The following is a 12,247-nucleotide window of genomic DNA, read 5'->3' as shown; positions in this document are numbered from 1 at the left end:
GGCTCTAAAAAGATTCTGACAAACCATCAGGTGACTCAGAAGGGGAAAGCAGTGTGCCACTAGCACTGTATATAATGGAGATGGTGTGCTGCTGACTTCGACTGAAGACGTCATTGGGCGGTGGAAGGAATACTTTGAGGACCTTCTCAATCCCACCGACATGTTCTTCAGTGAGGAGGCAGAGTCTGGGGACATGGGAATAGGCTTGTCCATTACTGAGGCCGAAGTCGCTAAGGTAGTTAAGAAGCTCCTTGGTGGCAAGGCTCCAGGTGTGGATGAGATCCGCCCTGAGTTCCTCAAGGCTCTGGATGTTGTGGGGCTGTCTTGGCTGACACGCCTTTTCAACATTGCGTGGACATCGGGGGTGGTGCCACTGGATTGGCAGACTGGGGTGGTGGTGCCTCTTTTTAAAAAAGGGGACTGGAGGGTGTGTTCCAACTACAGGGGAATCACACTCCTCAGCCTCCCTGGTAAGGTCTATGCAGCAGTACTGGAGAAGAGAGTCCGGCTTATAGTTGAACCTCGGATCCAGGAGGAACAGAGCGGGTTCCACCCTGGTCGTGAAACACTGGACCAACTCTTCACCCTCTCCAGGATTCTGGAGGGTTCATGGGAGTTTGCCCAACCAGTCCACATGTGCTTTGTGGATCTGGAGAAGGCATTCGACTGTGTTCCCCGAGGTATTCTGTGGGAGGTGCTTTGGGAGTACGGGGTACATGGCTCTTTGCTACGAGCCATTCAGGCCCTGTACAAACAAGGCTGGAGTTTGGTTCGCATAGCCGGCAGTAAGTCAGACTTGTTCCCAGTGAGAGTTGGACTTTGTCAGGGCTGCCCTTTGTCACCGATTCTATTCATAATTTTTATGGATAGAATTTCTAGGCGCAGTCAGGGGATGGAGGGTGTCCGGTTTGGTGACCTCAAGGTCACATCGCTGCTGTTTGCAGATGATGTGGTGACATCAGGCCGCGAACTTCAGCTTTCGCTGAATCGGTTTGCAGCCGAGTGTGAAGCGGCCAGGATGAGAATCAGTACCTCTAAATCCGAGACCATGGTTCTCAGGCGGAAAAGGGTGGAGAGCCCTCTCTGGGTCGGGGATAGGCTCTTGCCTCAAGTGGAGGAGTTCAAGTATCTCGGGGTCTTGTTCACGAGTGATGGTACAAGGGAGTGGGAGATTGACAGGCGGATTGGTGCTGGATCAGCAGTGATGCGGGCTCTTTACCGGTCTGTTGTGGTAAAGAAAGAGCTGAGCCATAAGGCAAGGCTCTCGATTTACCGGTCGATCTACGTTCCCACCCTCACCTATGGTCATGAGCTTTGGGTAATGACCGAAAGAATAAGATCGCGAATAGAAGCGGCCGAAATGGGTTTCCTCCGCAGGGTGTCTGGACTCTCCATTAGAGATAGAAGTTCGGTCATCTGGGAGGGACTCGGAGTAGAGCCGCTGCTTCTTCACGTCGAGAGGAGCCAGCTGAGGTGGTTCGGGCATCTGGTTAGGATGCCTCCTGGACGCCTCCCTCGGGAGATGTCACAGGCAAGTCCACCTGGGAGGAGACCACGGGGAAGACCCAGGACACGTTGGCATGACTATATCGCCCAGCTGGCCTGGGAGCGCCTTGGAATCCCCCTTGGAGAGCTAGTGGAAGTGGCTGGGGAAAGGGAGGTCTGGGCCTCATTGCTTAGGATGCTGCCCCCGTGACCCGAACCCCAGAGAAGCTGATAGATGGATGGATGGATAATAAATTATTGACTTAATAATAATATACTGTAATAATAATAAGATAATTATATCTATAATGTAGTTGAAGTCTAGCTTGTGTCATTCAAAAAGTAATCAGCAGTAAACAAGTATTTAGCTTACATGATAAACAATTGTAGCTTATTATCCAATACTCAATAGATTTATTCACCATCTTCCTAAGTTTAAGTTCATCATAAGTCCTAAGAAAAAGTCTACATCAGATTCATGACGTGTTCTTAAACCACAGAACGGTTTACACCTTTGTGCTCTTGAGTGAGTGTAAATTCTGCCCTTACACTCTTAAAAAGGATGGTTGTTTAGTAAAGAGAATGGCTGTATATAGAACCATGAACACTCACAGAACCCTTTGCATGATTAAAGGGGTCTTTGCATCATAAAAGAGTTCTTCAGATTGATGAAGGAAGGGCTTATAAATTAGCTGCATTAGGTCTGTTGAGAGCAAGGGGAACAGTAAAACTCTCTGCTCTTCATGACAGATTGAGAGGTGACTGAGGAATCAGATACAGGGACACTTTGCTGGGTCTTATTTTTTAATTCCTCAAATAACAATGTTGATCTAATGTATAAAGAAATCAGGAAGGCTTCCAGGAGAAAATACAAATTAAGGGAGGTTCACTCATACACAAATATGAAAGAGACATGGGACAGTTTGCCTGCGACTTCTTGATGTTTTGTTTTTTTCTGAATGAACTCCACATATTTAATAAGGCAGGATTATAGCTATGTACTCTTGAGCGTGTTGGTCTGAGCAATCAGAGGCAGGCAACATGACACTAGAAACAAGGAAATACAGCAGCTGGGTGTTTACAAAATGTGTGTTCTGAACTTTAAACGTGTTTCTATAAGGAAAGGGGGACACCTTATGCTCATTATCACATACCAAAACACTTAAGAACTGAACCCGAAAACCTTCCAGGGTGCTTGGTCATCAGAAGACCTTTAACTGATTTCGCTGCAAAGCATATTGTGAACCACTTACTGTGCATCATATCACACAGCTGGAATAGTTAGAGATACATGTACAGACAAATTATTTGTGCAATAATTTTAAGGTTGGAGTTGAGTATAGTAGCAGGTTTTACGTAAGAACTGAGCATTGGAGTTATATACACAGCCAAAGGCCCCTTTCCTCACAGTCCAGCCTTTAGTCAACAGTCAGTTTAGGTACCTTCTATTGCCAAACCCCCAGCAGAGCTGCCACAGAACATACATGCTTTAGCCAACACTAATGGCTTCACCTGCATTTTAAACTTTTTAATAACAGAACAAACACTTAACAAAAATCAGTTAAGGGGGGGAGGGTAAAGAAGCACTTAAAGAGAAACTATTGACACACATTTCCTCACATAACACTTCCAAGCGCAGTGGTCTGAACACAGTGAACAGGACGTAGTTCAGGTACACTGTGTTCACATCATACCAGGTGAGACACAAAAGAAAGCCACATGCATCAAGCTTTTTCAACTGACTTTATCTGCTCTGTTAGTTATTACTGACATCGGACCTGACCATTCATTCATACTGAGTCAAGCGCATCAAATGGGGAAAAAACCCTGCATAGCTCTAAATGCTTCAAGAATAGCATCTCAGACTCGGAGCAGGACGCTGACTTCGCCAGTTTATGAAACTAGCATTAGCTTTATCTAAGCTGGGGAGAACTACTAAAAGGCAAACAAACAAAAAAAAAAAAAAAAAAGAAAAAAAAAGAGAAACAATCCAAACTGGTCCAGCACGCAGGACGGTCAAATCTGCATGGAAGACCAGAGTGGAAATACAACTGCCTCAAAAACCGAGAAGCGAATCGGGTTAGCATTCTATACTTGGCTGTTTTCCATCACCTCCAGATACATCTCCAATAAGAGAACAAAGTAAAGCTGTCAAACTGTTTTACAAATCCAAATCAGCACCATTGTGACATCTCCCAAGACATGATCAAAGCAAGAGATCAAAATCTTTAGTGTGTCCATGCATAAGCAGCACACTGTAGGAAGATCCCCCATGACTTACACCAATACTCAGACATCTGTCTCTCTCCTAAACAAAATTGCTTCACATGTAAGAACTGAGGTGCCTATTAAGCACTCTCTTTATAAGAACAGCAAAAAACCTCCATAGCTGAACTAGTGGGAATAGTTCTTAAACTAGACCATCAAGGATCAAAGCAGCCCTCTAATCAATGTTAGATGATCGTGGTTTGCACGCACACCTGCGACCAATGCTGTGATGCACTCTAAGGTTTCCACACACTGCCAAACACCTCCATGTTGAAAATCGATGTATCTGAGCTCACCATCAAGTCTCCCTACCCTACCTGAACAATTTACAGTGCATCAGGTCCACAGAATCTGGCAGTGGAAGCTAACAGCGCCCCCAAGTGTTTAACACTAGGCTGTAAGGATGCACAAAGGGAACAGTTTGACATGAGGCGCTTAATAAAAAAAACAAAAATAAAATAAAAAAAAAAAAAAACAAAGCACACCATAAAAAAGGTCTTATTCTCTCTTTTTTTCCATCCCAGTCTCATGTGCAGGTGTCTACATGAAGTGTAGACCAGGTATTATGAACTTCTGAAAGGGCTCTCATTTTTGTGCCTGTCCTTGTGCTGTTTGGTAACGATCCCGTTTAGGAGTCTTCATTCATTTCCTGACTGTCAGTCCGGGCGATTTTGCGTGGAGGTGCAGGACTTCCTCCTTCACCCTGCTCCTGCTCCCGCTTCTTGGCTGCATTCTACACACAAATACAATGCAAGGCAACTTGTTATTGTCATTATTTTGCCTCATTATCAGCATGATATCCAATAGCCTCATGGGGCCAGATGTGATCTCCCAACAAATCTGAGGACAACTTGTTAAAATAGTCATTCTGGCTGGACTGTCGATTTGAGGTAACTTTTTGGCTATGCCAATTTTACATCCACAGGCTTGTTCTCTATCGGACAAACGCACCATTGCTGTCTCCAGCAATGAACTCTACCTTCAAGGGGTGCTGGATCGGTTGTCACACTTGGTCTGATACAATAACAATAAGACAACCACATTTAGCCCAGTAACAGTACCTCACTGTTGTCCCCAGACATGTGTGACAGATATTCGCATGCTATAGAACAGCAATACAACATACTTTGATGAATTAAATTACTTATTTTGACTTAATTTAGTGGAGAATTTTTAGTGGATTACATTAATACAAACGGCATAATATACAAAATAAGTAAACTGCCCATATTTGAAAAAGTACATTTGATACTGAATGATAGAATCGCATGCTGAATGTCACATACATATTTAAATAAAATATTTGAATATATGCAGAAGACGAGATGCTCTGGACAAAAACATCTCCCAAATGAATAAATGTAAATGTCACTATCAAGAGAGGCTGACATAATAATAGTCATTAAGTCTGATCATAAGTCAGGATTTGAGATCCATCGAAAAGATAGGTGTAAACAGCTATATATCTCTCTGATCGCTTGTGACCAGATCACTCTAGATGGTTGTTAATACCACACACAAACAAGTAATAATACCGGCACACAGCGTATGTGCTTTTGTAAATGCTTAAGCAGGAATCATCGCTCTACCATGAGGTACAGATATAGTTTTTTTTATTTATTTTTTATTACACATATGCACATTTCAACTTCAACTACGTACTACTTTTTGGAATAATACTTGGAAGTACATACCTTTTTGTCCCACTGTTGATGAAGGTAGCGCAAAAGAATATTTGTTTTCTCTGTAACAATAACTGTGGAGAGAAAAAAACAGTTATAGAGACTGACATGTATACCCACAACCTAAAATTTACAATGCATTTGTCAAAACACAAGATTTTATTTCACCATAAAAAGCCCATATAAATGATTAGGCACATGATGTTTGTCCTGGAAATCTGTGATGAAAGTCTGCACGAATACTTACTCTGCTCCGAGGGGTATTCCCGCGTAGGCAGATATACCGATGGTCTTCTATTCTGTAAAAGATGACAAGTATTTCACAACTGACTGTAATGCACAAAATAACTACCCATTTTTAAAATATCAAAAGATTCACATGTTGAAATAATTAAGAATAAAGATTACCGATGCTTTGCACACGGAGTCTGCATGGAATCTACTGAAATTGGTCTTGTTGTATACAGGGAGGCCTTTCAGGAAATCCGCCTGCAAACAATTTATTTAGAAAAGGGTTACATTAAAGCAAAGAAATGGCGCATGTGTATTTCACCTTAATAGCTTTCACCTGCTCTCTGTTCTACGAAACAAGCATCTCCATCAACCTTAGCAGTACAAGACATGGAAAATGGTCTCATTATCCAGTTGTGAAGGCAAATCAGCTTCTGTAACAACAGCTTATAAGGACAAAAACATCTCAAATGGGAACTCAGAAGAGTGAACAGAGAAGACAGCTCATAACGATCTCATATTAATCATACGCATCATATGAAAAATGTCATAAAATTGAGAGGCGTAATGATGCACTCTTTCACGTGTCCGAGCTATGAAATGCAAGCACTTGGACATGTCTTTAAACCCAAGCAGACTGGTTGGCAGGCTTCTGTGTGCGTTAAGGTTAGGAATAAAGCGAGATAGCCAGGGCGCTAGCTAGTGTAAGTCATGGCCAGTCTTGGGCGTTCCCAATACAGGCATCGAGCTGGCCAGCTGAGTACATCGCTGATGATAGTGTGATAACGTTAAATGTTGTGTTCCACCTCGTTTAACAACGACGTAAAACATTTGCTAACTTGGTCGTTGTGAATAATGGCGGCTTTATTCTTGAGCGTTTTGGCTAACTTTAACTGCTCGACAGCGGCGAGCAGGACAGCATGTGTAGCTTTTGGGTTCAACATTATCAGCTAGCATAACCCTTGGTGGGTGAATCTGACAGAAAGCTAACAGCTAATGAGCTAACCTAGCTAACTAAGACAACGTACACTGCAAACGTAAACAACGTTCACGTCTCGCCCAAAACATTTTTCAAATTATCACTTACCCATCTGCAATACGGAGAACTCGGTGTGAGATACATGGGACAAAACAGCCAAACCGAGGTGTCCAGTGCAGCTAACACATGCTAGAAAGTTGACAACTAAAGTTGGCTAACTGGCTAACGCGAGCCAAAATAATGTTCGCTAGCTAGTCAGGTTAGCTGCCTAGCATATTTACATGGCTACAGCTGTTGATTAACGCGGTCTCTCATGACAAAAAGGTAACAAGCAGGACAGGAACTTACTTTATCCATCGTGTTGCCTTTTCCAGTGTTAATCCAAGAATACTGTCTTGAAGACGGGTCGGCTCGTCGCTACGCTAACACTAACACTAGCACTAGCACAGCACAGCACAGCACAGCACAGGGCCCTGAGCGCCCCTCAACTGGAGACTCTTCACACTGCTGACTTCGCCGGATCAACACAACGGAGGAAAAAACCAAAACGTTTAGACAAATCAAAACCGTCCAGCCAGCTCGCTTTCGGGTATCTGACCGCGTCTGATCTGCTTTATCGATTGCCTGTCCCGCCCGGAGTAAGTTACACTCAGGGTGTGAAGCCTGAAGCTCACGGTTTGTGGAAGACAAGTGCAGCCCCGGCGACCCCGCAGAGTGAAGCAGACGCACTGCGCTCAATACGCCACCAGTTCAGTTAAAGCGCTGTTTCCGTGGGTTGCCAGGTATTCATATTGAACACAGTAAAGCAATTCCATATTCACATTCCACGTTCAGCATTTTGTTCCTATAAACTGAAGCTTATGGAAGCCTATTCCTATAGATGCCAATTCTCGGCCATTTCTCCTTTGATTTAGGCTGGAGTAGGCCAAAATGTGACTGTTAACATCTCAAAATTTAACTTAATTTTCTCAAAATATTGAGTTAGAATCTCGATTTGATTACTTATTTTTGACTATGTCTAAATAAAGACTTAGTATATAAGTAACTACGACATACTATTTTGAAATGACATTTTCCCAAAATGTGACTTACTATGTAAAAATAATGACTTATTTTCCCAAAATAATGACATTAAAATAGTCGAAATCGTGACTTAGAATCTTGTAATAATTTATTGTACTGAATTAATTTTTTGACATAGTAAAAATATTTTAAAATGTTAGAAAACTGAGATATTAAATATTTAAAAATATTTTTTGTTAGAATTCCTAGAAAATAATTATTTAGAAATACTAACTCAAAACTTTGCATACTTCTGCCAGACTTCCATAGTGAAGCTTTTTGTTTTTGCCTAACTTCTATAGTGAAGCTTAATTACATTCAAGCATAGTTTTGTTACTGTTCACATAAAATAATAATAATAACTTCCCCAAGAAATAAATAACTGGATTGCCTTATTGGGTGTTATTATTAATGAATTTCAATGAAGAGCTTAAATAATATTTCTTATTCAAATTAATTTCCTTATTGTACATTATTGTATCAAAAAATTATATATATAAAATTCATCAAAGCAGCCTCTCCATCAATGTGAAATTGCTCAGAAGGTTCGACCTGACTGCCTCAAAGTTGAACTACAGCATTCAGTCCTCATTATTTTTCATATATAAAGAATTTATCATAGTATACCCAATAGAGAATGATAAAAGCAGGCAGAATAGAGCTTTAGAACAGGAACAGGCCATACATGTGTTAAAACATGATATTAAACCAGTACAAAAACAGAAAGATCCTGATTTCTAATGAACATCTGCTTATCACTGATGTAAAAACAGCATTAAACAATACAGACCTACACAGCAAAACTGTAAATTTAAAACAGTTTATTATTCCATTTCAGGTCTTACAAAAATATGACAAAATAAATCAAAAGAAATAAATAACCCCATTTTCCTATGATCATTTTCTTTGAAAAAGAAAAACTTTACAGTGGTATATTGGAAGAGCATGTTAGTTTGTGAGGTCACCTTCAGAGAAGGAATTCTACACACTTGAGTTCTACTAGCCTCTCTATCCCCATCCATAACTCCACGTATTCGCTTCAGAGTGGTGTTTTCTCAAAAGTCTAAATCAGTAGCCCATTAATATTTCACAGTTGGGTTGAACGTAAACCAAGGTTCCTAAACCATGTACAAGGTATCCGTTCAGACTAGCAGAAGTAAGATATATGATCTTAACAAACAGTGTGGTGGTGTGGACATGAGCGGCTGCAGAGGGATGACAGAAACATGACAGAAACCGTACAGCAGCTCTTCTTTCAAACTAACACACATAGTTCAGCATCTTTGCGTTGAGCAGAGAGCACTGACTAGACAAACAGTAAAAACTCGACACCTCAAGACAACTGCAGCTTACACATCAGCTCGGATGAGATATGGACTGTCAGGCCTCTTTATAGGCTACATCTGCAAACGTCTCATCGCACAGCCCACAAAGCAAATACTTTCCGGGCAATGCAGTAAGAGACTTCCGCTGTCAAGGGAATATGATCATAAATAAATAATGAAAATGAAATGAAAATCTATTTTAAACCACAGCTACTGTTACCTTGGTCAAAAAATACTTGTGTGTGGCCTTGAAACCCAAGAGCATTCTTTGTTTTCAGCAAGGTGTAACTCAGAATTAAATGCAAAACATTTACCACATAATACATAGTTTTGAGAAATCAGTGGCAGATAATACTTAATCATCTTACTGAGTCAAAATACATTGATAAATATGGAAAGTCAAGGCTGTTTTTTAGTTAATCTAAATCAAATTTCTCTATGACAAGCATTTTTTAGTAGAGGAGTGCGTTAAGGCATTAAATACTGTCAGAAGAAGCATTTCAACAACCTGCCATTGTTAATTATGACTAGATATGTAACATATTTAAGAGGGAGCAGTTCATTCTTTGATATGCAGTTAAATGTAATTTGTAATTGTTCAGTATTCATTCAGAATAATAAATGATAAGCCTTGGTTTTTGTATTTTTCTTTTTTTAATTGCACTAAGGCACTGACATAATATTAGAGAAAGCCAAAAATCCACCCCCCCCCCAACAGGTCTGTGAATTGCTGTGGGGGAGGAAATCATTCTAGGATTGAGAGTCATTCTAAATTTAGATTTTCTATTTGGGACCCACGGGAAGCACACTGATTCAGAGCCACATGGAATTATAGGACAGGTGGACTGTAATAACACTGAAACAGAAAAATGAACATGGCAGGTGACCAGTCACCGCTGCTTGATTCATATTTGCTTTTTGACGTTACTCAACATTTAGGACGTGAAGCCTCAGATCCCAGGTCAGAATCGTTGTTCAGGCTGAAGTATTATTGCAAAGAGTTATTTGAGACAATTGAGTCAATGAAATGAGCAAAGAAGTGCATAGTTCATGTTACCTATCACACGTTTCGACAAAACTAAGTAAAAGTGTCGCATGTTCTTTTTTATTTCATCACTAGCCCCACTCACTCCTCAATGAAGCATGTCATCAAACCAACAAATGCTTCATTGCTGTTAAACATGATTGCTGTAGTAAAACCCGCTCTTGATTGTATGAACAACAAAAAATAATAATAACTGGCTTAATGATCCTCTCACCTCATTTGTCCATCATCTCATATTTTGGGTATGCTGATAAGAGGGTTAACTCAACAACGTGTACACACTGGCTGTCCAGTTTGAGGCCGGTTCCATTTTTTAAGCTGAATTTAATGTTAATTCATTTAGTTGATGCTGAATTGATGGAACTGAGCCCGTCTTTTCTCCAGCACTCAAATGCTGCTATAAGAAACAAAGCTATGAGGGAAAACCTGGACCTTCTTTCTCCTCATCACCAGAGCTGTGAGGATGAGTTAGCACAAATCAATTGAACTTCTGTTGAAATATTCTCAACAGTTATGGCTTTACAAAGAAAAGTTTCGGCACTGCCAGTGAATATTAGTTTAGCTTTGGCAAGTAATGGAACATGAAACATCTAAATAAACCCTAGGGTTTATGAATAAATTAGGCAAATAAATTAGAAAAAAAGTTAGACAAAGCACCCAGATATACAGAAACTTGATGGGTCAATATAATGCTTCAGTAGTGCAGTGCAATGAAAACCATAATCGAGCGTTTGCATATGTTATGAGGCAGGCTGGTGTTCTCCTTTTCTTAGCAGAGTCTTTCCCTCTCACCGGCAGTAAGGTTTAGTGCAAAATGTTCTCAGAGACTGCAACTAGTATGATCTGTACATGGAAAAGGAAATGCTACAGCGCCCTGCAGAGTCCCTTTGCAAAGACGATACATGTTCTTTACGATGTTCCACCAAGCATCCAAGTTGCAAATTAAAGTATTATCCTAAATTCATGATGTAAAGACTGAAGAACAGTGAATGTTGAGGTTAAATGCCATACTCTAGGTCATGACATATGAAGATGCACAGTATCATACCCAAAAACAGGACTTCTAGATTTCAGCATGACTATAGTCTTAATCTCCAGCCCTTTCTGTGCCTTTGGGCTACAGTAACAAAGGGGAAAATGCCTGTTCAAGATGCAAATACGGGTAAGACATCCTCCATATGTGCACTTTTGGAATAACTGGGTGGAATTATGCTTAGCCACTGTGCTTTCTTTACCCATACATACACTATACCTTCATGCTCTGTTTCACTTCCACTTCCTTGGTTTACATACATGCTTTCACACCAGCTACAGACTGTTCCTCACAAAGCTATCCTTAAACACAAAGATATTGCATTTCTTTTGATTTGAAACCTATGTTTTAGTCTTGCAGGGATTCCTTTAACTCATAGATAAAGCTCACAGGTTTTGCAGTACCTTGTTATTCGTGAAACACTGCTATTGCTAAACTAAACCAGCTGCTTTAAGGAAGTAGAAAAGTTCAGGACTAAAAACACTCACAGTTCAAACTGATGCAGATCAAGATTATCAACTTGTGGTGTTTTTTTCTGGAAGGTCTCACCATTGTGATATAAAACTGGTGTTAAAATATTTTTAAATACTATGGAGGGCACTAAAACGCTTACAATTGTCAGAGTAGGGTAAATTAACATTGCACTTTTTGTTTTTGGATCATCCTTTGAAAACGGATTAGAAACGCAGCTCATGCATTCCTGTATGTGTTGTAGACAAAAGGCAAAGTGTGTGTATATGTGCGTGTGTATGTGTGAGGGGAGTCATATTTGAGAAGCCTATGTTCCTCAGCAAACAAAAAATAAACACCATCCCATTTTTCCACATCTGGTATTACTTGACAGCTTCCAGGCTGAGTCTTACATTGGGCCGGAGAGCAGTGGGACGACCTTATGTATCAAGAGCTTACCTTTAACCCTTTGTTAGTCATTTTTCCCCCATCAGTGGGTGCTTTATTTAGGGTTAGATTTTAGGCCCTGAGGACTCAGAGTCTAACGAGTGTCCATTCTCTCCTTCCTCTCCCCCCGGGGATGGGATTTCGTCTGGCACCCCATTTAGGTCTGACTTTGTGGGTTGCTTCTCCAAAAGCTGTCCCCCTTCCCCTGGTTTTGAGGGCTGAGCCCCATTCACACAAGCC

General features: G+C 40.8%; 2 protein-coding genes across 2 annotated transcripts in view; both read right to left on the bottom strand.

Annotated features, from left to right (window-relative positions):
• Positions 1 to 2,276: 2,276 nt before the first annotated feature.
• Positions 2,277 to 7,383, bottom strand: dda1 (DET1 and DDB1 associated 1). Its single transcript, XM_017712100.2, has 5 exons — positions 6,994 to 7,383; positions 5,844 to 5,924; positions 5,683 to 5,734; positions 5,448 to 5,509; positions 2,277 to 4,486 (listed from the first exon to the last, which is right to left on the bottom strand). The coding sequence occupies exons 1-5, from the start codon at positions 7,000 to 7,002 to the stop codon at positions 4,382 to 4,384; spliced, it is 309 nt and encodes a 102-aa protein (XP_017567589.1). The 5' UTR covers positions 7,003 to 7,383; the 3' UTR covers positions 2,277 to 4,381.
• Positions 7,384 to 8,513: 1,130 nt separating this feature from the next.
• Positions 8,514 to 12,247, bottom strand: part of ano8b (anoctamin 8b) — a 36,371-nt gene continuing 32,637 nt past the window's right edge. Inside the window, 1 exon segment of the mRNA XM_017712102.2 lies at positions 8,514 to 12,247. Within this exon segment, the coding sequence (XP_017567591.2) occupies positions 12,073 to 12,247 (175 nt within the window). The 3' untranslated portion in view covers positions 8,514 to 12,072.

This window comes from Pygocentrus nattereri, chromosome 15, assembly GCF_015220715.1.
Source record: "Pygocentrus nattereri isolate fPygNat1 chromosome 15, fPygNat1.pri, whole genome shotgun sequence".
NCBI classification, from domain to species: domain Eukaryota; kingdom Metazoa; phylum Chordata; class Actinopteri; order Characiformes; family Serrasalmidae; genus Pygocentrus; species Pygocentrus nattereri.
This window is presented reverse-complemented; position numbering and strand designations above follow the sequence as displayed.